The sequence below is a fragment of the Hemiscyllium ocellatum genome, chromosome 19, assembly GCF_020745735.1.
Source record: "Hemiscyllium ocellatum isolate sHemOce1 chromosome 19, sHemOce1.pat.X.cur, whole genome shotgun sequence".
Taxonomy (NCBI): domain Eukaryota; kingdom Metazoa; phylum Chordata; class Chondrichthyes; order Orectolobiformes; family Hemiscylliidae; genus Hemiscyllium; species Hemiscyllium ocellatum.
Genome location: NC_083419.1, coordinates 54,432,315 through 54,455,201, shown reverse-complemented (window position 1 = coordinate 54,455,201; position 22,887 = coordinate 54,432,315). Strand labels below are relative to the sequence as shown.

The 22,887-nt window shown below is 40.3% G+C and overlaps 2 protein-coding genes across 2 annotated transcripts in view; one reads left to right on the top strand and one right to left on the bottom strand.

Annotated features, from left to right (window-relative positions):
* Positions 1–2,765: 2,765 nt before the first annotated feature.
* tmem229a (transmembrane protein 229A) lies at positions 2,766–3,913 on the top strand. Its single transcript, XM_060839550.1, has one exon. The coding sequence runs from the start codon at positions 2,766–2,768 to the stop codon at positions 3,837–3,839; it is 1,074 nt and encodes a 357-aa protein (XP_060695533.1). The 3' UTR covers positions 3,840–3,913.
* Positions 3,914–8,872: 4,959 nt separating this feature from the next.
* Positions 8,873–22,887, bottom strand: part of LOC132824766 (ADP-ribosylation factor-like protein 8B-A) — a 90,741-nt gene continuing 76,726 nt past the window's right edge. Inside the window, exons 6-7 of the mRNA XM_060839481.1 lie at positions 21,855–21,925; positions 8,873–9,218 (exon numbers count right to left, since the gene is read on the bottom strand). Coding sequence (XP_060695464.1) covers positions 9,169–9,218; positions 21,855–21,925 — 121 coding nt within the window. The 3' untranslated portion in view covers positions 8,873–9,168. The remainder of the gene's footprint in view (positions 9,219–21,854; positions 21,926–22,887) is intronic.

Below are 22,887 nucleotides of genomic sequence, written 5' to 3'. Positions count from 1 at the left end.
TTGCTCATAATGGTGTTTAACCATCCAACATATACAAAGCTTTCAGTGTCTTGATACATATCCAGGGCAGTGTTCTAATGAATCCCAGCAGAGGCTTGACATCAAAGAGAAGCAACAAAGCCTGGCCACCTACCAAATATTGCTGAATTTCTCCTCACATCTTCAGTGTCCAACAAAGTAACTCAACTCTATTTTGTAACAACTTTTACAAATAGATTAAAAGGAGCAATTTCAATGTGTACAGAATACCAGTAAAGTCATCTCAATGAAGCTATTTTACTACTACATGGTGTTTGTCACTCGGAACCAAACTAAAAGCTTTGCACAGCAAACTACTCATTTCTCAGAAACAAACAGAAATTGCTGGAAAAATTCAGCAGGTCCAGCAGCATCTGTGGAGAGAAATCAAGAGTTAACTTTTCAGGTCCAGTGACCCTTTCTCAGAACTACTGTGGAATCATGAAGAAGGGTCACTGCACCTGAAAGGTTAACTCTGATTTCTCCTCACAGATACTACCAGACCTGCTGAGCTTTTCCAGCAAATCCTGCTTTTGTTTCTGATTTCCAGCATCTGCAGTTCTTCCACTTTTTGTTTATGACGTGAAAGTGCCAGTGTTGGACTGGGGTGTACAAAGTTAAAAATCACACAACACTAAGTTAGAGTTCAATAGGTTTATTTGGAAGCACTTAGACAATAGACAATAGGTGCAGAAGTAGGCCATTCTGCCTTTCGAGCATGTACCACCATTCAATATGATATTGGCTGATCATCCTTAATCAGTATCCTGTTCCTGCCTTATCTCCATAACCCTTGATTCCACTATCCTTGAGAGGTCTATCCAACTCTTTCTTAAATGAATCCAGAGACTGGACCTCCACTGCTCTCTGGGGCAGAGCATTCCACACAGCCACCACTCTCTGGGTGAAGAAGTTTCTCCTCATCTCTGTCCTAAATGGTCTACCCCGTATTTCTAAGCTGTGTCCTCTGGTTCGGCACTTACCCATCAGCGGAAACATGTTTCCTGCTGCCAGAGTGTCCAATCCTTTCATAATCTTATATGTTTCAATCAGATCCCCTCTCAGTCTTCTAAACTCAAGGGTATACAAGCCCAGCAGCTCCAGTCTTTCAGTGTAAGGTAATCCCGCCATTCCAGGAATTGACCTTGTGAACCTACGCTGCATTCCCTCAATAGCCAGAATGTCTTTCCTCAAATTTGGAGACCAGAACTGCACACAGTACACCAGGTATGGTACTCCACCTGCTTTCAGAGTGTTCCACAGTACTCCACTTGCTTTCAGTGTGCTGCTCCTTCACCAGGTAACGGTGGAACAGGATCATAGGACACAGAATTTATAGTAAAAGATAAGTGTTTTTACTTAGCATTTGCTCATTTGACAGAGCTGCCAAAACATCGTTAAGCATTTTCAAAAAACAGAAAACAAAAATTGCTGGTGAAATTCAGCAGAGTGGGCAGCACCCGTGGAGTTAAAGTATTCTTGACCCTTGAAGGGTCGAGGGAACCCGAAACTTTAACTCCACTCTCCACAGCTGCGTCCTGAGATGTTCCCAGACCTCAGCAGGTTTAGAAGCATCTGTGAAGAGCGGAGTTAGAGTTTCGGGTCCACTGACCTTTTAAGGGTCAAGAATACTTTAACTCCACAGGTGCTGCAGGTTCTGCAGAGTTATTCCAGCAACTTTTGTTTTTGTGGGGTTTTTTTGTGTCGAAAGCATTTTCTCCGTGTTTCAATTCTATCAATTGTGCTCAGATTAGTAAAGCATTGGAAATTTGCGTGCCAAGGCTCCACGTATTTGCTTGACACTATTTTAACCAAGGTGCTAGTCCCTTTGAGGAGAAACAGCTCAAGCTGTTGGAAGATTACACAAAACCCATGGATTGATGTCGCCAGCAGCACTTCGCGCCGACGTATTCCATCGTCAGAATACAAATAGATCTTTTTTAAATCTCTGCCTTTCTCAGTGACCTGCCTGAGGGGAAGTCAGGCACTTTGGCGGTTTTGCCTGCTCTGAGTCATAACCGGAGAAGCAACAATCTCTGGCGGATAGAACGAACAGGTGGATGTGTGAAAAGGTGGATGTTAACAACATAAAAGATGCATTCCCCACAACCCTTGGGATGACCCTGTCCTGCACACAATCTGAACCTGGGCGTGAGATCCCCTTCTTGAGGGCTTCTGTTTAAAATTGCAAACACAACTTCAGATGCCCCTTTGGTGACAATTTCCGAGCAGGATGTCGGGGGGGGGGGGGGGAATAGTTTCTTGAAAGATAGATTTACATGGGATTTACTGAACAAAAATAAAACTAAAATGTTCACGGAAACGGTGCAAAAACTCGGGGGGGGGGGGGAGGAGTATATTGCACTGTAGGTTTTCCTGGGGGTCGAGAGACATTTAGGCGGAGGGGGGGGGGCGGAAGGAGGGAGGGAGATAACTGCGTCTGAGGTGCGACGTGTCGAGTGCAAATGTTACGTCTGTATTAGCTGAGGCTTGTTGCAAGAAGCCAGCGAGAGTTGGAGCCTGTGCTGCTGTCAGGTAAGCAGTGCTCCAATGTTTCAGCGAAGAGCAACATGAGCCGGTTGTTTGTTTTCCTACATGAGTGTTTATTTCTCTCCGAACGGCAGAGCGTCCTTGTGTCCCTCTGAGGAGGACAGGGAGGGTGAGGTGAGGTGAGGAGGGTGGGGGGGAGTGAGTGCACGGTTTGCTGGCGGTGCTGGAAGCTCACGTTTGACAGCAAGCCGAGGAGCATGCACGGCAAACGGGGCGACGCTCAGCGGCTGCCGTCGGCGGAGCGCCGGGCTGCCGGCAGCGGGAGGAGCCGGCCGCTGGCTGCCCCGGGTGCGGGCCGCCCCCAGGATCTGTCCGGTGCTGAAAGCGGCCGCCGCCTCCCCACATGGATGCGCCTGTACTTCTACGGGATGCACGGCATCGCCCTGGACGTGGTGCTGTCCTCGGCGCGGCGCTTCGCCCGCACCGGCGAGCCGAAGATGCTGGGCTTCTCCTCGCCGGTGCTGGGCGTGCTGCACTCACTCGCCCACTGGGCCCTGGAGCGGCTGTACCTGCAGCGGGGGCTGCTCGCCGGGCGCCCGCTGCTCTTCCACCTGCTGCTCTACCCCGCGGTGTACGTGAGCCTGCAGGCGGTGCTGGCGGTGCTGGCGGCCGGGGAGGAGCTGCTGCTGCCGCCGCCCCCCCATCTCCTGCTCTTGCACTACCCGCTCGCCCTGTACCACTCGCAGCTCTTCCTCAAGCGCTTCCTGCGGCTGCAGTGCGAGCGCTCAGCCCCGGCCCCGGCCCCAGCCCCAGCCCCGGCCCCGGGCGGGCAGCTGCAGCCCACCGCCGCCCAGCGCCTGCCCGGAGCCCTGCGCTTCGTCTTCTACGGCATGCACGGCTTCCTGGACGAGATCGTCTTCACTTCCGTCTTCAACCTGGTGGAGGCGGCGGACGGCCGGCTGCTGGGCCACACCTCGCTCTGGTCCTTCCTCATGTACGGCAGCTGCAGCTTCGCGGTGGAGAAGCTCTACCTGCAGCTGCACTACCGCTGGGGCTGGAGCACCTGGCAGAGGCTGCCCGTCTACATCCTCTGCATCTACACCTGGGAGCTCACCTGGGGACTCGGGCTCCGCCTGTACAACGCCTGCTCCTGGGATTACTCTCACTACCCGCTCAACTTCATGGGTCTCATCACATTGATGTACTTGCCCGGCTGGTTGCTGCTCAGCTATTACCAGGATGTGCTGTCCAATGTCTTACTACGAGTCCACTACACCACGACCAAAGACTCCAAGACTGCTTGTGCTAACGGGAAAAACAGAACAACTTAACTAGAGCACCAAGCTTCTCTTTTTAATATACCTGAAACTAGGAGATTTCAATTTACCATGGAGAGACTTTTTTAGATACACGATACAGAGTTACCGCTGTATGTTTTAATTTTGGATATGTGTTGTATACAATAACCACTAACAAATTGACAATATCCAGTCAATGCATGTTTCCATTTGTAACAATCTTCAAATTGTGAGGACTTGATTAGCTGCTAGTAACTCATTCCACTTTGCAAAGAAAAAGGCCTATTAACTGGAGCTCATCTGTGACCAGAAGACTACATTCTGAAGACCGAGATTATGAAGCAATTTCAGAATCCATTTCAGCTCTCACTTTTAACGTGCTTGTCGTTTAAACATAAAATGGTAGATTCAGCAACAAATGCTGCTTGTTGTGGCATTGTGAACCTCTTCTGCTCTGTGGGTCAGTTTTAAAAATGGCTTGTTATGAGCCTGTGCAGGTACATCACTGCCAACCCAGCTGCTGCTACAATGCAAACTCAGTTCAGAAATCACTTACTTCTGATCGATAAGATTAGCAGCTCGAACAATTTTTAAAAGATCAATTTCTATTTAAAAAACAATACTGACCAGTATTTAGTCAATGAAAAAGGCAGCTGCGGTGGACTTTTTAAAAAGACATGTCATTAATTTGGTGATAGTGAGTCCCTTTAGGATCAAATGACTGGTATGGTACTAACCATTTGCACCATTATCTGAATTCAGAAATTTCTTAAATGAATAATAGAACTGGTTTCTTACTACTGTACTGCAGCGTGTATTGTATGTACTTCACAGTATTTTTAGGGGTTTTTTAGCCAAATGTTCTGGTTAAAAGAACAGACAATTGTTTTTCCTAATCTGTGACAGACCTTGCACTCACTTTAATACATTGGATATTAAAGTTCATAATTCTAATTGGAAGAGCTGAATAGATACTACTTTTTAAAAAAAATCAATTGTTCTCAGTATGTAGGCACTAAATTAACTTCATTAAAACATATACAATGTGGATTGTAAAGATTGCACTAGAGCTATGTAACTCCTTGAACACAGAGGTACAAGGGCAGAGTTCAAATCTCTAAGATCACGGACACTGTTCTGGCAATGGACATGTTAATCACACAGGTTCAATTTTAATGCTGTACGGTTGTGTTTTATTTGAAATATGTATCATTTTGTTGACATTGTTTGATAACAGCCATGTGTCACTGATATATTGGGATACTACAATAATTTGCTTTTAAAAAAAACTCTACAATTTGGCTTCACCTTTGCATTTAGTACAGTACAATGAACAAAAGTAGTAATTATTGGTAAAGACTGTAAACATGCTAAGCTAAGGCCACAGTTTAAATCTGTACACTTCTGTATCAGGCAGCTTAAGCAAAAATTAATTCATACATTACATTAAAAACATTAGACTTATAAGAAGTAGTGTGAGGACTGCATTGTACTCGTGCTGCCACGCTTTTCATTGCTTCCATATTCTGCTGATTTGGGAATTATAATGGATTAATTAGAGATTCATGTTTTACAAGAGGCAACATTGCTTTGGAATTGTGGCTTGCTATATTCCCTCTCCTCCCTTCCTTTTCCCATATTCAAAAAAGAGATCAACTGGGGCAAATACTGAAGCAACCAAAGGGAAGAAGCATATAATGTGTGTCAGAAAGATGTTATTTTAATTCTAAAGAACAAAATTAAAGAAGAAAATCTAACAATGGATTACTGAAGTGTGTGGATGATATCAACATACACTGCAAACTAATATAACCAGTTGTTTTAGATTAACGCAGCATCCTCTAGGAATTGTTTCATTTTTAAAGTGGGCACAAAACAAAAATATTTGTGACGAGCTACAAATTTAACAAAGTTTCAAGGTACCAATTAGAGATGTAATTTTGCTAACCACTGCTGATATATTTTCAGGATCTTAGGTACCTGCTCTTAAATTACAAGACAAAGGTTCAGATGACAAAGATTTAGATGACATGAACAACAGTAAGAGTGATTTAGGTTATCTGAGCTCTGAGACAGTATCATTGCATTGTAATTGAACAGCCAACACGTGTTTACAGTAACTGGACAGTGACTCTCTGGTGTTAAACAACAATCATGGTAGTAGGTACATTCAGTGGCACATAACATATCAAATTGTTTTGCTCCTAAATTCTTGCCTAATGCACAATTTAACTGATGTGTCTGAGACATTAAGCGAAATTCCAGAGTTTTTTTTAAATTAAGCAATTAAACTACACATTTGAGGTTTGTGAAACCCATTTGAATTACAGTTGGACAGTTAAAATAATGAGATTTATCTCAAACTTCAATAACATTACATTTCATGAATATATAGAATTTTTAAAGTTTAGTTTGCAGGCATACACACTAACATCTACTAATATGTATCTACCTCTAGGAAATAGAAGAAAAAAATTACTATACTTGCAAAGATCAGGTTGCTTCAGTTAGCACCGATCTGAAATATCTACTTGGGATGCTGTTGTACATACACCTAAAAATTATTTGGAATACTGATCAAGAACCAGAACAGTTTTTCAAAATAAAAACTGATAAAGAAAAGATCTATCGGTTTTTTAAACTATGTTGGACACTTGGTTTTGAATCATACAGCATAGAAATTCAGCCCATTGTGTCTGTGCCAGTTGTTTGAAAGAACTGTACAGTTAGTCCCAGGACTCAGGTCTGAGCAGGGCGTTTACACAGAATTAAGGTCCAGAAATAGGCTATTTAGCCTAATGCCTTTGATGCCAGTGTTTGTACTTCACATGAGCCTCTTCTAATGCAATCTACATAATACCTCTTCTCATCATTCCCTCATCAAATGCTGCTTTTGCTTAGAAATATTGTGATTCCTCAGTTGGCATACAGCGACTCTGAGTATGAATTCATTATTTAGAAACTCCAGTAGAATTAATCACACAATAGAACAGTTTCTGACCAGTCTTTAGTGATTGTAAATTTGAAAGAAGGCATATGCTGTATCTGTTCCATTCTATACAGTAGAACAATGTGAGCTACCACACCAATATGGTAGACTGGATTAAATGCTTATGATTCTATTGACCAAAACTGCTTCAATACATTGTTAAAATCCACATTCCTAAATTGAATACAATTATGACAGCACAACAGCTGCAATGCAAATGACCAATTGCCAGTTTTTTTAAAAAAACTGAACAAGGGATCAAAGCTTTAGAGCTATGTCTCATTTTTCCACTTTATATAGTTAATGTACATGTCTCATGGAAGAAGCAATTTAAAATATATTGTACATAAATAATACAAAGAGAAAATGTGGGATGTGTATTTTTTCTGCTCAAGCAACATGCAGACAAAGTTCATAACTAATGAGTAATAAATCCAGTGTCTGACAAATACATTCATTTTAAAGAACATGTTACATCATAAAGTAGTAGTCAAGTTTAAATTTCAGGTTCTATTGTAATTGATGTTGCTTCAGGAAAAGAGCAACTTCATGATGCCCAAGTCATTGCATCACCAAATGTTACTTAACTGCCATAGAAACAAAAATGTAATTGACCTATTGTGTAAAATAAATTTCACGGGAAGTGTGGAAGATATTCCATCCTCTGGAACTTATAAAATGGCACTAGCCCCAAGATTCTACTTGGATTATAGGGACTGGCTTCTAACTGAAAACTTATTGTGAATTTTGGCTGGTATTATTTAAATGATCACTACAGGTTTTGTAAAAATTTTCAGAGGTTCTATCCTTTATAATAAACTGCAACTTTATTTTTTTTAAAGAAGTGTCTTGCTAATTATGGGACGTAAAATACATGAAATCTAAAATGAAGATATGAAAATAAAAGTGGAGCAAATTATCCTTCTGTACTGGGCCAATTCTTATTCCTCAATTAATATCATCAAAATACATTAAGGGTCTAACAGCAAGAGGATAGGTTGGATAGAAACAAAGGTTTAGAATTTACACAATTCACTTACAGTACTGATGAACACAAATTCATTCTCACTGACGACAAGTCTTATTTTTGTGTCAATGTACTCATGCTTCTTTGCATAATGTCATTTTTAAAAAAAGATTAAGATAATGTGACATGCAGCTCATGAGTTTGCAAATTAACTTCATCAAAGAACAAATATAGAAAGGAACTGAAATGTGAAGGAGATGGCAAAGTCTCTGGTACTGTAAAAGAAAACAGCTGGTTTCAAAAGATCTTGATTTCAGTCTTGTTTAAGTGCTATAATATAAAGACAATTAGGACATAAAACTGGACTAAAACCTGCTTCTCACAATGTAATGTGCCAATTTGGAACAGGCTTGTGACCATCAGACTGCACTTTCAAGCAATTGTTGGATGCATTTCAAATTTGCTCTTATTGTGGTACGTTTCAGATACTACTAACCTCCATTTGGCAGTGTCTGATATTCCATGTCTACTAAAACATTGATAGTAGGCTTATCTTGTGCTGTTCTCACATTGAGATTCATGAAATGAAAGATGAAACTTGGAATGGTGCACACCACTTCCACACAATAAAATCAATTTGCAGTCTTCTTTCAAGTTAGCATCAAATCATTAGATTATATTGATGGCTTACGTCTTGATGAATGCAAATAATTTAAAAGAGCAATTAAGCTATGAAGGTAATGTCGGTTGAATTTCCCTGCTACCCTGTGGATGTAGATAGCCATTGAGGTGGATGGAAAACAATTTGACAGATTATATTGATGTTAGTATAAAAGTGCAATCCATGATGGTGTCAAAATAGGAAGATGAAAGCATCCCTATCAATCGACAAAATGTTGCTGCCCTGCTCTTCCATCCACATAACTACTGTACTTATAATTTAGCAGGAGCATGTCTTCACTGGTCAAGCAAACCATTCCTGTTATACATAGGGCTCAGTTATTTTTGATCAGTAATCATACATTGAAATACTGTTTTATATTAATACATCGCATGCAAAATGAGAAACATACAATCAGGATATCATCCTATTAAAAAGGGCATAGCCATTATCTGTGTTTTTTTTTCCGAAGGCATCTCTTAATTAAAGAAGCCATGTGCCCAAGGCTTACAGAAATAATTTATGATTACTCAGTATTACTGTTGAATGGCACAATTTTCTTTAAACGTAGAAAATGACCTGAAGTCAAAGGAACGCAAAGAAGAAATCTTAGAAGTCCATATTAACAAGAACTGGGATTGAAAGACTCAGGCCCAGCTGAGTTAGGTTTTGTTCTTCCATACATCCTTCCAAGGTACATAGGATGGACAAGCAGTTCACCATCTTCTACAACAGGAGACCAACCTCAGCAGTGCCTGGATTTGGAGTGCTGAATAAGCCACTGTAGTGTGATGTCTGCAAGGAGACAAGATATGAATTATAGCATTTTGTCACTATTCATATTGCATAAATAAAAGATTAGCATAACTGCTTGTCCTTGAAATTCCTCAAAACACACAAATTACCTGGAGAACTACTGAAGTACCTTCATTTTACACTACACAATGTTTCAAGTGTTTCATTTATCCAAAGAGAAAAGTAGCTGTGAAAATCAAACTGCTTATTAAATAGCTGAAGGTGCCTTTCTTTAAAGAGTTTAATTTATTCTTTGAAACAATCATTGTAACCATTTTAAGTCTCAGTGGAAAGTCGAGTTGGCTTAATGATGGTTTGTAGCGTGAATCTCCATTTAATGCAGTATGTGTGTACAATGAAACTCACACAAGTAGTCACATACAGCAGCTCCTGCTCAAGTTCTAATTTGTGAATTATTATCTATATGATTCAACTCTACCATTATATGTTCAAGCCAGTGAATAATTTCACACAGTTACTTCTGCATTTTCAATATTTTATGATGGCTGTGAAGAGAAACGCAAAACAGGTTTAATTTATAATTTACAAGTGGGAAAACAGAACAAATACCTGCCCATGGACCCACCTTTGGAGCTCAACACAGCTTTGGCTCAAAGTCAACAGCATGTCAATTCAATCCAAGGAGGTTGCTACTAAACAGTTTAATAAAAATACATCTTAAACAAAATTTACTTCACTGAAATAAATATATATGTTAGAATTTCATTTTAATAAGGTGGACAAATCAAATGATAAAGATTACAGACAAAATTTTCCATCAAATGCACAAGACCTTAATTGTCCAGCCGCAACAAATAAAACTATCACAAAAAAAAGTGATGCTAACTGTCATCTGACGGATAACCGAACAAGAATCTGGAGATTTAATCCCCCATTTGTGCTCAGAGTGTTTTCAGAGACATGCCTGAATGTAAAGATTTAAGAGAGTTTGTTGGCTGTATAAACTACTTAATGCAAGATCTGTCATTCTACAGCTGTTTACTCTACGAGAAAATGAGCAATTTAAAGTCTTCCTTCAGAGAAACAGGAGTAGAATCCACTTGAGGACCATCATGTGACACAACTGAATTGGAGCCTGGTGGAAGGGGTTATATTTTCTCTTCCTCTGCTCTGCTGAGTTCTCAAGCTATTCTGCATTGTTATAACAGGAAGCAAACGCAAACTAGAAAAAGGCTAAATATGATTTTTCAGAGGGAGACATTGACTTGGACAGAGAAACAGCTGCAATGACGTCCCTTCCTGCCCTGTACCATCATTTCTGATGACTGCCACGAATATTTCCTGGTCCTCTCATCTTCCTCATCTACATAAATCCCCTCACTGACATCCTTGGAGTATAAGAGCAATTGATGTCTCACAATATTAGTTTCTGCATGCATGCTGAAGAGATTCTACTTTACCTCACCAGTATTTTTATAGAGTTTCTAAATCATCAGACTGTTTGTCCAGCATACAACATTAGATCAATGGAAATTTTCTCCAGTAAGATATTGGGAAGATTATTATCTTCAGACTGTACTAAACTCCACTCGCTAATTACAGACTCTGTCTCTCTTTGCAGCAATTGTCTTAGGCTGAGGCACAACTTTAGAGTAAAATCAGAGCTCAAGATAAGAATTTGATCATACAGCCTCACCATCAGTCAGACCACTGACTCCTCTCTCGGTAACATTGCCCAACTCTATCTGTTTCATAGCTCAACTGCTGGTGAAACCCTCAATGGTGCCTTTGTTACTTCTCAATTCACTTCTCAAAGCCTCACTAGCTTCCTAGATTCTACCTTCATTATCTCAGTTATCTGAGATGTCCTAATTCTCACCATTTCCCAATCATCCATCCCCTCTCTACTCTCTGACCTACTTTGACACCTGGTTAAGCAATGCTTCAATTTTAAATTCTCATCCTTTCTGTCCTCTCTGTATTTGACCTCATGTCTTTTTATTTCTATAATATCTTCCAGCCTTGCAATGTCCAAGATATCTGTGCCAGTTCAATTGTAGCCTCTTAGGCATCTCTGATTTTTATCACTTGACCTTTGACGATTACACCATCAGATGCCAAGTCAGTAAGTTCTGGAATGCCTGCCTTGAATTTCTTGCCTCTCTTCCTGTATTTCCTCCTTTGAGACTCTTATTTAAAAGCTACCCGCCTGATTAATCTTTTAGTCATCAGCCCTAATATCTCTCTACGTGGTTTGATAATACTCCTGAGAAATGCCTTGGAATGTTTTGTAACAGCAAATAAGCTATATAAATACAAGCGAACATTATACAAAGAGAACAAAATATCGGGTGACCTTGTCAAATCTGCAGAAAATTCAAACTGCATAGAACAGCTAATGAACATGTTAAAAAATTGTACAGTGAAGAAAAAGTCCAGTTGAGATTCTATGGGAAACACTGATACAAGTCAAAAGATACACAAGCATATTTCAATATACATACAATTTGCTCTAATTTTTAAAGAAGCAAAGCAAGAACACAATTGATACAACATAAAAAAGACTATTCAGCCCATCATGCCTGCACCAGCTTGTTGAAATCCTTCTCACATTCGTTATGTCGCAGCAAACTTTTCTCCTACAAGTATTCACCCAATTCCCTTTTGAAATTTACCATTTAATCTGCTCCAAACACTTATTCAGAGGAAGCATTTTTAGGCAGTATATCTCAGATTAAAACAACTTGCTTCACATTTTTATTTTCCTTATGTCATTCCTGGCATGCAGCCAACTGTCTTAAATCTCTATTTCATGGTATCCACCCATCTGTCATTGGAAATAATTCCTCTTTAGTTACTTTTTCAAAATCCTTCAAGGGTTTGAATTCCCCTTCTCAATTCTCTCCATAACCTTCTCTGCTCCAAAGGAACCACCCCAGGTTCTCTCATTTCCCCATGTAACTGAAGACCATCATTCCAAACTTGTAAAACCCCTCTTCATCCTTTCCAAGGCTTGTATATCCTTCCTAATATGTTATGCTGACAATTTACCACAATGTTCCAGCTGGGAACTAATCTCCGCTCAAAAAAATTAGTATTTCTTCCTTTTAGACTCCATGTCTCCACTCATCAAACTAAGGATCAAATGTACCTTTTAAACAGATTCCTAAACTTGTCTTCCACCTTTAAAGACTTCTGTACGTAAATTCCTAGTTGCTCTGACTCATACATTCTCACAAAAGTGAATTTTAAATTGTATCATTTACTTTGCATTGCTTTTCTTCACTCTCCCAATCAAAATGAATCACTTCACACTTATTTGCATTAAATTGCATTTCACCAATCTGTCTATGCCTTCCTAGAGTCTGTTATCTGCCCTCTCACTGCACTATATATCTCCAGATCTCACAACATATGCAAACTTTAAAATAATGTCTGTAAGATGCAGGAGAGAAGTAGGCCATTTAACCCATCAAGTCTGTTCTACCATTCAATGTGATTGGCTGATCTCATAATGCTGTTCTGTATATCCTGTATACCTAAGGTATACACACAATATATAATAGGGAGACCAATTATACCAGCTCCAAACCTTGCATTAATAAGCTCTGAACACAATATTGAATACATTATTATCTTCAGACTGTACTAAACTCCACTCGCTAATTACAGACTCTGTCTCTCTTTGCAGCAATTGTCTAAGGCTGAGGCACAACTTTAGAGTAAAATCAGAGCTCAAGATGTCTTTAATCTGCAAAATAATCACTCACCACAAGTTGGTGCTTTCTGTTCTTTAGCTAGTTATGTACCCACACCAGACATTTTATCTTTCAAGTCATAGGCTTCAATTTTAATACATTGTGCTTTATCAAATGAGGTTTGAAAGCCCATACATGCATCAACCAGATCTGTCTCATCGTCACTTTGTTACTTTACAAAGTTACACAGCCAAGAAAGTCAAATATTACTTCCCTCACTTGGATGGAGAGGAATTTGTTAAGTGAGTACAAGAAAATTTTCTGATTCAGTATGTACTTACTAAAGAAGGTGCAAAGTGTGACCAACTCTTGGGGAATAAGGCAGGGCAGGTGACTGAGGTGTGTGTGGGGGAGCACTTTGGGGCTAGTGACCATAATTCTATTCATTTTAAAGTGATGATGGAAAAGGATAGACCAGATCTAAAAGTTAAAAGCAACTGGATGGGTATATGAATAGGAAGGGTTTAGAGGAATATGGGCAAAATGATGGCAAATGGGGCTAGATTTATTTCGAATATCTGGTCCGCATTAACGAGTTGGACTGAAGGGTCTGTTTCCATGCTGTACATCTCTTATGAATCTATCCAAATCAATATTGGCATTCAGTTATTATTTTTCCAAATGCCAATTAAATTTCTTTCAGACTATTGCCTTTAGAAATGTTTCTGCCACCAAGGTTTAATTAGCCAGACTGCAATTGTTGAGTTTGTCATCTCTCATTTTCTGATGTGTAACATTTGCAGTCCTCCAGCATCACTGCAGTTTGGAAGACTACAGTCAGAACTTTCACAATTTCCCACTTTACTTCCTTCAGCAATCTAGGATGCAGGCCATCATAGATACATGACTCTTCAGTTTGAGTGGTACAAATTTTTTTAAAGGCACCCTGTTTTTACTCTGATCCCTCCTGCTTGTCCTACGTAGTGTTTGTGGCAGTCCTTGACAGAAAGTTAGCCACTAGGATACACAAACACCAGCTAGCCACAAAAGACACAACCCTCTCTCTCTCGTAGCCCTACACACGGAGGAAAACAAAAACCACCATTTTGACTGGGACAACACATCTGTTCTGGGATAGGCTAAGCAAAGGCATGCCAGAGAATTCCTAGAGGCCTGGCCTCCAACCACAACGTCATAAACAAACACAAAGATCTAGATACCATCTATCAACCCGTCAGAAAATGAACAGGAAATGACATCACCACAAACCCCAGGAACTCCATCCAGGACAAACATATAAATAGAAAGTAGGAGACAACAGCTTCGCTTCACTTGGAGGTCACCACTGATGATGTTACCTAGCCAGGTAATGAAGCGTCTGGATATCAAACCTACAGCTCAGCGAGCAAAGCTACACCCAAATCCTGGTAAATCTCCTCTGAACCCTTTCCAAAGCTTCCACATCCTTCCTAGAATGCACTGACCAGAACTGCACACAATACCCCAAGTGCGTCCACACCAGAGCTTTGTACAACTGCAGCATGACCTCATAGTTCCGAAACGCGATCTCTCTACTAATAAAAGCTAACACACGTATGGCTTCTTAACAGCCCTATCAATCTGGGTTGCAACTTTGAGAGATCTATGTACGTGAACACTGAGATCTTTCTGCTCATCCACACTACCAAGAATATTACCATTCGCCCAGTACTCTGCATTCTTGTTACTCCTTCTAAAGTGAATCACCTCACACTTTTCTGCATTAAACTCCATTTGCCACCTCTCAGCCCAGCTCTGCAGCTTATCTATGTCCCTCTGTATCCTGCAACATCCTTCGGCCCTATCCACAACTGTACCAACCTTAGTGTCATCCGCAAATTTACTAACCCACCCTTCTATGCCTTCATCTAGGACGCCTATAAAAATGTCAAAAAGCAATGGACCCAAAACAGATCCTTGTGGTACACGACTAGTAATTGAACTCCAGGATGAACATTTCGCATCAACCACCAAGCTCTGTCTTCTTTTAGCTAGCCAATTTCTAAAACAGATATCCTAAATTTTGTCCCATTTGCCAGCATTTGGCCCATATCCCTCAAAACCCCTCCTATTCATATACCCATCCATTTGCCTTTTAAATGTTGTAATTGTACCAGCCTCGACCACTTCCTCTAGCAGCTCATTTCACACACGCATTGCTCTCTGCATGAAAAGGTTGCCCCTTAGGTCCCTTTTAAGCTTTTCCCCTCTCACCTCCAATCTAAGCCCCCTAGTTCTGGACTCCCCCACCCAAGGGAAAAGACCTCGTCTATTTACCCTATCCATGCCCCTCAAGATTTTACAAACTTCTACAAGGTCACCCATCAGCCTCCGACGCTCCAGGGAAAACAGCCCCAGCCTGTTCAGCCTCTCCCTATAGCTCAAACCCTCCAAACTTGGCAACATCCTTGTAAATCTTTTCAGAACCGTTCAAGTTTCGCGACATCCTTCCTCATTGATCTGGAACTATACTGATGTTGAGAAGCTCTGTTGTATGCAGATCATGAACTTCTCTCTCTCTGACCTTTTCATTATTGATTTCTGAATCAATATTGGGATAACTGAGGTCCCATATTATCCTGACTCTGTAATCTTTGCACTGTTTGGTACTTGGCGGGAGAACTTGCTCCACCATCTCCTGTGTATTATTTGATGGTGTTTAAGGTATACTCAGTAGACAAATAGTTCCTTTATCATTCCTAAATTCTGAACAAATGCATTGTCTTTGAAACTTCAGGCAATATTATGACTTTCTAGAATCTGTAACAGGGGCCAGGATGTTACAAGCAGTGTGTGTTTTTGATGGATGGGACAAATAGGTTACATGCAATAGGCCCATTGCCTTCCAACCCAACCCCCAAACTACCCTCGCAGTGTGCTAGTGGGCAGGCACTGGCATTAGTAGCCCTGCCCACCCATATTTAAATAAATAATTAAGGGACATTTAGGAATGGTAGCAAGTCTATTGATCTGAACAATACAGACCTTGCCAAAATATTGATGATGGAGGCAGTCAGACAGGAGTGGACAGGCTTTAAATATTTTAAAGGATAGGCCAACATAAGAAATCATGGAAAGGAAGGGGACACCTCTTCACCAGGAGATGCCCTGTATACTTTGGGGGTGTCCCATTTTCCACATGAAACTACCTCCACCTTCTTCCAGCCCAACAGAACCTGGTACTTCATTCCCCTTCTGGCTTCTAGGGTCCCTCTCCATCTCCAAACCCCTGGGCATAACCCTTCTTAATCGGGTTTCTTATTACACTCCAAGCAGTTACTCTGATGGAGCTGGTGACAAGTTAGGTTAGCTGGCAACTCTCTGATTCAGACGAAAAAATCCTTCTGATTGAACCAAGCTGAATTTAAACTTAAGCTGTCAATGCAACATGCTTGCAGCTGCCAAGATGCAGGGAAATTCTGGAAAGCTCATCAACGGACATTTCTGTACTGATCAGGATGTAAGAGCGTGTTTGAAACCCAACTGAAATATGAGTTTTTGAAGCTTTGAGTTCAATTTCACATTATGTCAGACTGGCCAACTATCTGTTCGTCCTGACAGTAAAGTGAATGGAGTTGAATATGGGGCAAGGAGTCTGATGGATGACCTATGAAAAGATGTTTGTTTTCAGACGCTACCTAAGATGAAAATCTACCCCCTAAATGTTAAAATAAGATCCTGAAAAATACAATTTTTGAAAAGTACAAACCAACTTATGTCAACAAAATGAAGAAAGGGCAATAAAGATTTTGAAGACTTTTTGTTGATTACTGACCACACAACCAGGGAGACCAGAAACCCAACTCTCTTGTTGAATACTATTCCTTGTAATAATCACATCCAACTTTGTAAATGAGCAATTGTATTTTGCTCACAGTTTTGTATTTTTTTTCTCCCAAAACCAACCAGAGAAATCAAAACTTAATAATTTACTTTTAAATTGAACAAACCCACCCCCAAATTTTGTAGTCTTGGTTTTCTACAACTGATCACTGCTGCTGAAGAAAACTTCAAATTGACGTTTACAGTCACCTAATATTTGACCTAAATGGATTTTGTTCAGACACACACACCCTGAAAGCGATTGTTAGCCAGGCTAATCAACAGCTTGTATACCTCAATACTACCTGACACTGGTGTGTACAAAAGTAAAATGGGACATCTAACTACTGCCCCTATTGACGCCATTGAGTTCAGGACACAACAAGAACTAAATCTGACTTTTAGCTGAGTAGCTCAGTAACATATCTTGGTGCTCAGGATATAAGGCTTTATGCAAGTTGCAAAAGTATGCCCACATCTATGCAGCCAGTGCTACGCACAAATCATACTTCAGTTTGAAATATAAACTTATGAAGGTAGAAATACTCAGGAGGTCAGGTAGAAACAGAGGAAAGAAATGATGTTAATTAGCCAGGTTAATAATGATTCTTCAGCTGAACTGAACAAAAGGTAGAAACAAAATCAGAAATTGCTGGAAAAGCTCAGCAAGTCTGGCAGCACCTGTGGACAGAAATCAGAGTTAACGTTTCAGATCGAGTGACCCTTCCTCAGAACTTGACATGAAACTTTGCCAGCGATTTGTGTTTTTGGTTCTGATTTACAGCATCTGCAGCTCTTTGTGGTTTTTATTAAGATAGATACATCTGTGCTTTTAGCAAGTGAAAGAAGTAGAATCACAGTTATCTCCTACACATTCAGAATTCCTTGAACTGCTGTTCGCACTGTATCTGAAGATCCTCTGTCAACACCACATGCTGTACATGCACTCTCTTAAGCAGGTCAAACTCTCTCAATCTCAAAGCTGGACTGGCCCACAATTTCAATCCATCGTTCACCTCAGTTGGCATTTTAATCAAAAGCTTTTTATCTTCCTTTTGATAACTCTATAGCCAGCTTCATCAATCTTTGGGTATCATCATCCCTCCAGCACTCAGATGGTTGACATCCAGCCATTCAAACCTCATTCAGACGGTTCACCTTCCATTTCTTTGCCCACTCCCACAAAACATTTTGTCATTTGCCTCCCTTGCCACCCAGTATGTCACAGACTTTCCATTCTGTTCTTCTATTCCTCTCGCCCACTTTACTTACTCAAAACCTGTTATAAATCAATCTTTCCCTTGTCTGATGAATGGTCATCATCCACCCAAAATGTTAACTGTCTTCCTTACAGATGCTGTTTGGTCTACTGAGTATATCCAACATTTTCTGCTTTAACTCCAGACTTCCAGCATCTGCAGTAATTTCCTTTTGTATTAACATACTTAACTTTCTATGACCTTAAGATCTAACTCTAAGATTTCTACTAAATGCCTCAGTGACGTTTTAGAACATACAGAAAAGGCTGCACATTGTGCTGCAGTGGTAGTCTGCCTACCTCAGGGCCAGAGACCTGGCTTCAAGTCTCACCTGCTCTGAAGGTGTGTCATAACATGTCTGAACAAGTTAAATAGTATTGCTAGAATGTGCAGAATCTACACACTACAGATTAAGATACAATGCTGCAAATCTATTGACGCATTTCAGCATTCACTTAGGTCTCTGTGTGGTTTGGTCTTTGTATTCTCACAGTTCACTAAATTGAAGTGCTGTTCTTAGAGGTCATTCACCATACTTGTTGTACGTCATGTTCTCCCCCTTTCAGATGAAATGCAATGACTTGGCAAAAACGTTTCCAACCATTTATGAATATGATCATTCAAAGCCAACGTCTTGTTCACTGCTCTTTGCTGAGCATTGTCATTGGTTGCCTAGCGGGATTTCATTTCAGGCACCAAGTCGCTGAACTGAAGAGGCCTTTACTCTTTGCTGAGGCTGCACAAGTGTTATGGGCTTCAGCCCAAGTGAATTAATACAACAACTGAAGCTTTACAAAGTTTCCATTTAATTAGTTTACTACTGGATGCAGGGAGCTTTAATGTCCTGTCCAAAAATTGAACAGGTTTATTCTATTCATGGGAAATATCGGAAAGGAGAAAGAAACAAAAAAGAAGACAGCTTAAATTGGCATGATTTTGTGTGGCTATTTCCTCCACAGGCATATCAAAATGTAAACACAGCATTTAAACATAAAATACCACAAATATCCAATTGACAACAAGGAATGGCACTTTATCCTGTTGCGCAGCAGTGCACTGCTGTTAACTTCAACATAATATAAATCTTAGGCCTAGCTCAGTAGCTTTTACAACAATATCAGGAAGAGCAGAACTAAATAATTTCAGAGGATACAATAGCAATTTCCCAACAGTGGGTGGCACAGTGGTTAGCACTGCTGCCTCACAGCGCCAGAGACCCAGGTTCAATTCCCGCCTCAGGACTGTGTGGAGTTTGCATGTTCTCCCCGTGTCTGCGTGGGTTTCCTCCGGGTGCTCCGGTTTCCTCCTACAGTCCAAAGATGTGCATGTCAGGTGAATTGGCCATGCTAAATTGCCCACAGCGTTAGGTAAAGGGGTAAATGTAGGGGAATGGGTGGGTTGAGGGTCGGTGTGGACTTGTTGGGCCGAAGGGCCTGTTTCCACACTGTAAGTAATCTAATCTAATCTAAAAAAAAAGTATATTCTGACGCTTATACATTTTGAGACAATAGTCATATCGGGCTCGAAATGTTAACACTGTTTCTCTCTGCACAGATGCTGCTGTTTCTCTCGCTTGCTATGTCTTTGTTTTGAAGATGGGGATGGGACAGCAAGATGACTATATCATTCCATACAAGAGAGTAAAGGGCTACTCTCACATTTCCTACTCGGCAATTACACTGCTGCTACTCACTGCCCTGCTCACAGTCAGGAAAGGACGGCTACGTCAAAGAGAATTTAAAAGGAGAAAAAAAGAGAGGAAGAAAAGTAAAGTACCTATTCAAAATACCATTGTTCACTCAAAGGGTAGAAACAAAAGTCTCTGTGCAATGTTACTGATTAATGAAATGCTGGGTATTACATGTAATATATTGGCGATTCAATTATGAGCTTTTTCCTTAGGTTCAGTTCAATCCTTAGATTCTTAGATTCCCTACAGTGTGGAAACAGGTCCTTCAGCCCAACAAGTCCACACTGACACTCCGAAGAGCAACCCACCCAGACCCATTCCCTTACATTTACCCCTGCACCTAACACTATGGGCAATGTAGCATGGTCAATTCACCTAATCTGCACATCTTTGGATTGTGGAAGGAAACCGGAGCACCCAGAGGAAACCCACGCAGACACAGGGAGAATGTGCAAACTCCGCGCAAACAGCTGCCCTTCTTCAAACTACTAAAAGCAAAGATGTATATATACAAGCCTGCATCACACAGGCTGAGCAAAATAAAGGATTCAAGCTTTAAATTATATATTTTGCATGATTATTTCTCATGATTATAATTGGTGTCCATTTTCATTGAGACAACCTCTCAATACTTTACAGCCTGTTGAAAGATTTTATGAAAATGTATGTAGGAATAATCCTGACAAAAGGAAATATTTACAAACATTGTAACAAATTGTTCATTTTAGTACAAGTTGGGGAAAGATGTCAGTTTTTTTAAAAAGTTAGTTCCTCTTAAAAATGTAACAGTGAAAGGCAAACATAAGCATTACATGGTATTTCACGTTTCCTATAAACAGCAGAATCAGTGGAAATTAAGCTAGGAAACAGATAGAATAAAATGCAACAATCCTGGCCATTGCATTAATTATATGCTTTTGAAAATGTTTACTGATACTTAACCACTACAATTAGCTGACATTTAATGTGGAAATCATTATTGAGCAACAAAAGCAAACATTTAAACAGCACTATTGCTACAAATATGCCTCCCAAAGGTAATCAGCTACAAGTGATACTAAGGTGAAGGGGAAATTACAAAGAGTGATCAAGAGATTTGTTATAGAGGTGGGTTGTAGGGATTGTCTTTAGGGGTGGGGGGAAAGAGAGAGAGAGACAGAGACAGAGACAGAGACAGAGACAGAGAGCCAGCCAGACAGACAGAGATGGAGAGTTTTACGGGAGGAACTAGAGACACATGGCACTTAGATGGCTGAAGATATAGCTGTCAATGGTGCAGTGAAGGGAAATGCACAAAAAGGGTCAGTATAAATAAAAAGGTTTAGGGGAGCAGCAAGGTTTTAAATTACAGTTGTGAGGATCAAGAGGCAATGAGGATAATCAAGAACTATGGTGATAAGCTTAAACGACCTAATATAGATGAGAACATGGGCAGGAACGGTTTGGACATGGCAACATTTCCAGAAGCTAAATAACAGAAGAATGGCTAAGAGAAAAATGGCATAATGGAATGTTGAGGTAACCAAGATCTAGATTATAGTTTTACTAGCAGTTGTGTTGATGCAAGGTCAGAGACAGGAAATATAATGAACTGAGCAGTCTTTCTGACAGAGTACTAAGAAAACAAAAGTGAGGAAGCAGGAATTCAAAGGAAGAAGTGTGGCACTTGATACAAGAACCATTATTGTTCAGGTCTCCCTATGTTTAACCAGAATGAGCTGGAGATGGCATGAAGGAATACAGGCATTAAGGAAGATATTGGAGAAATTAGTGAAGGGTATGGGTTCGGGACTAGAGTCAGATGAAGCAGCACCTTGACAGAGGCTCAACCTGGTGGCAAAGTGGACAGAAGTTAAGGCACCAATGATAATTGAACATATTACCACAAACATTGTGAAATCCATGAGCTCCTCACACTTGTAGATAAGTATAAAAACAGAGAAGTTTAATGAATTATCAATGGAGGAAGTGAAGCATAAAAGCAGAGGTTAACCTGTCTTTTCTAAATAATCCAGTATCGGATGGGTTTAACAGTTAAGAACGAATGTATCTTTAATTACAACTGTGATCCTGTTTGAGGGACCATTATCCTAGCCAGAGCTGTCTATGGTGCTGAAGTTTGAATTCAATGCGAAATACAAAGCTAAATAGAACCAGATGCACTTACCGATGTTATCCTTCTCTTTGCAGGACACTGAATAACAACAGATTTCTCGATCCTGGATAGCAGATAGATTCCTAAGAATAAAGGTATGCAGTATAAATCCAGGAAAATGTACTTCAATACCAGCTATAATGCCTTCTAAGTCACACAAGTGTGAGATAATCCATTAAGGTTATTTTGGAAAAAAAATTGGACAGACTGCTGCCATGGATATTAAGGTCCAGACTTTCTATGGGAACTATGCTCTCGGACTGCTTGCCTTGTTAGGATTTTTAAAATTCTGATTATATCTTTGTGTGTCCAACCTGCATACTGCCCAACACTCTGCACTATGACAGATCCCAAGGCTCTCTTCAACTAAGCTCAATCTAAATCCCAATGCACTCCCCAAGAATATTGTGACATCATTCTACACAACTAGGATAGTTGAGACTGGGACATTGTTCTATTGATCAAGCCTGGGGGCAACATTGCTAAAAAAAGGAAATTATTTTGTGTATATTCTCATTGTTCATACATGTACTTTGTTGAAGAGATGATCCTGCTTTTATCAGTATACATTGGTACTATTTCAGTTTTAAGTTCTATTTACTATAGTTCAATAAAGTTTTTCTTCTGTCACCCAGAAGATTACTTGCTGTGGTGCTTTGTTTACATAGACTTGATTTGCTGCATAATTAGACTTGATTTCAATTTAAAATGGACTATCTGCAACACATTCAGTGACATGAAGATATCAGGAGACACAGTGCCCAATGGAGACCAGACACCCTCTTGTGGCACAGTGGTAATGTCCCTAGCCCTGGACTGGGAGGTGTAATAATATCTCTGAACAGGTTGATTAGAAGAAAAAGATTAAATTTTTAAAAACTTTTTTGGAGACTAGGAATCTTATTTAAAATATATGGCTTGACCCCAGAAAAATCTACAGGGATAGAACTTTTGTCCTGACCAAGATATCCCTGAAATCTGCCAAAATGGAAAATTCTAGTCTCTCTGTAAGGAATGTATGAGATTATTCCTATGCAAATCTAAT

What these genes read in the sequence shown, in the direction of transcription:
- tmem229a (XM_060839550.1), top strand. Translation starts at nt 2,766, where the DNA reads ATGCACGGCAAACGGGGCGACGCTCAGCGGCTGCCGTCGGCGGAGCGC.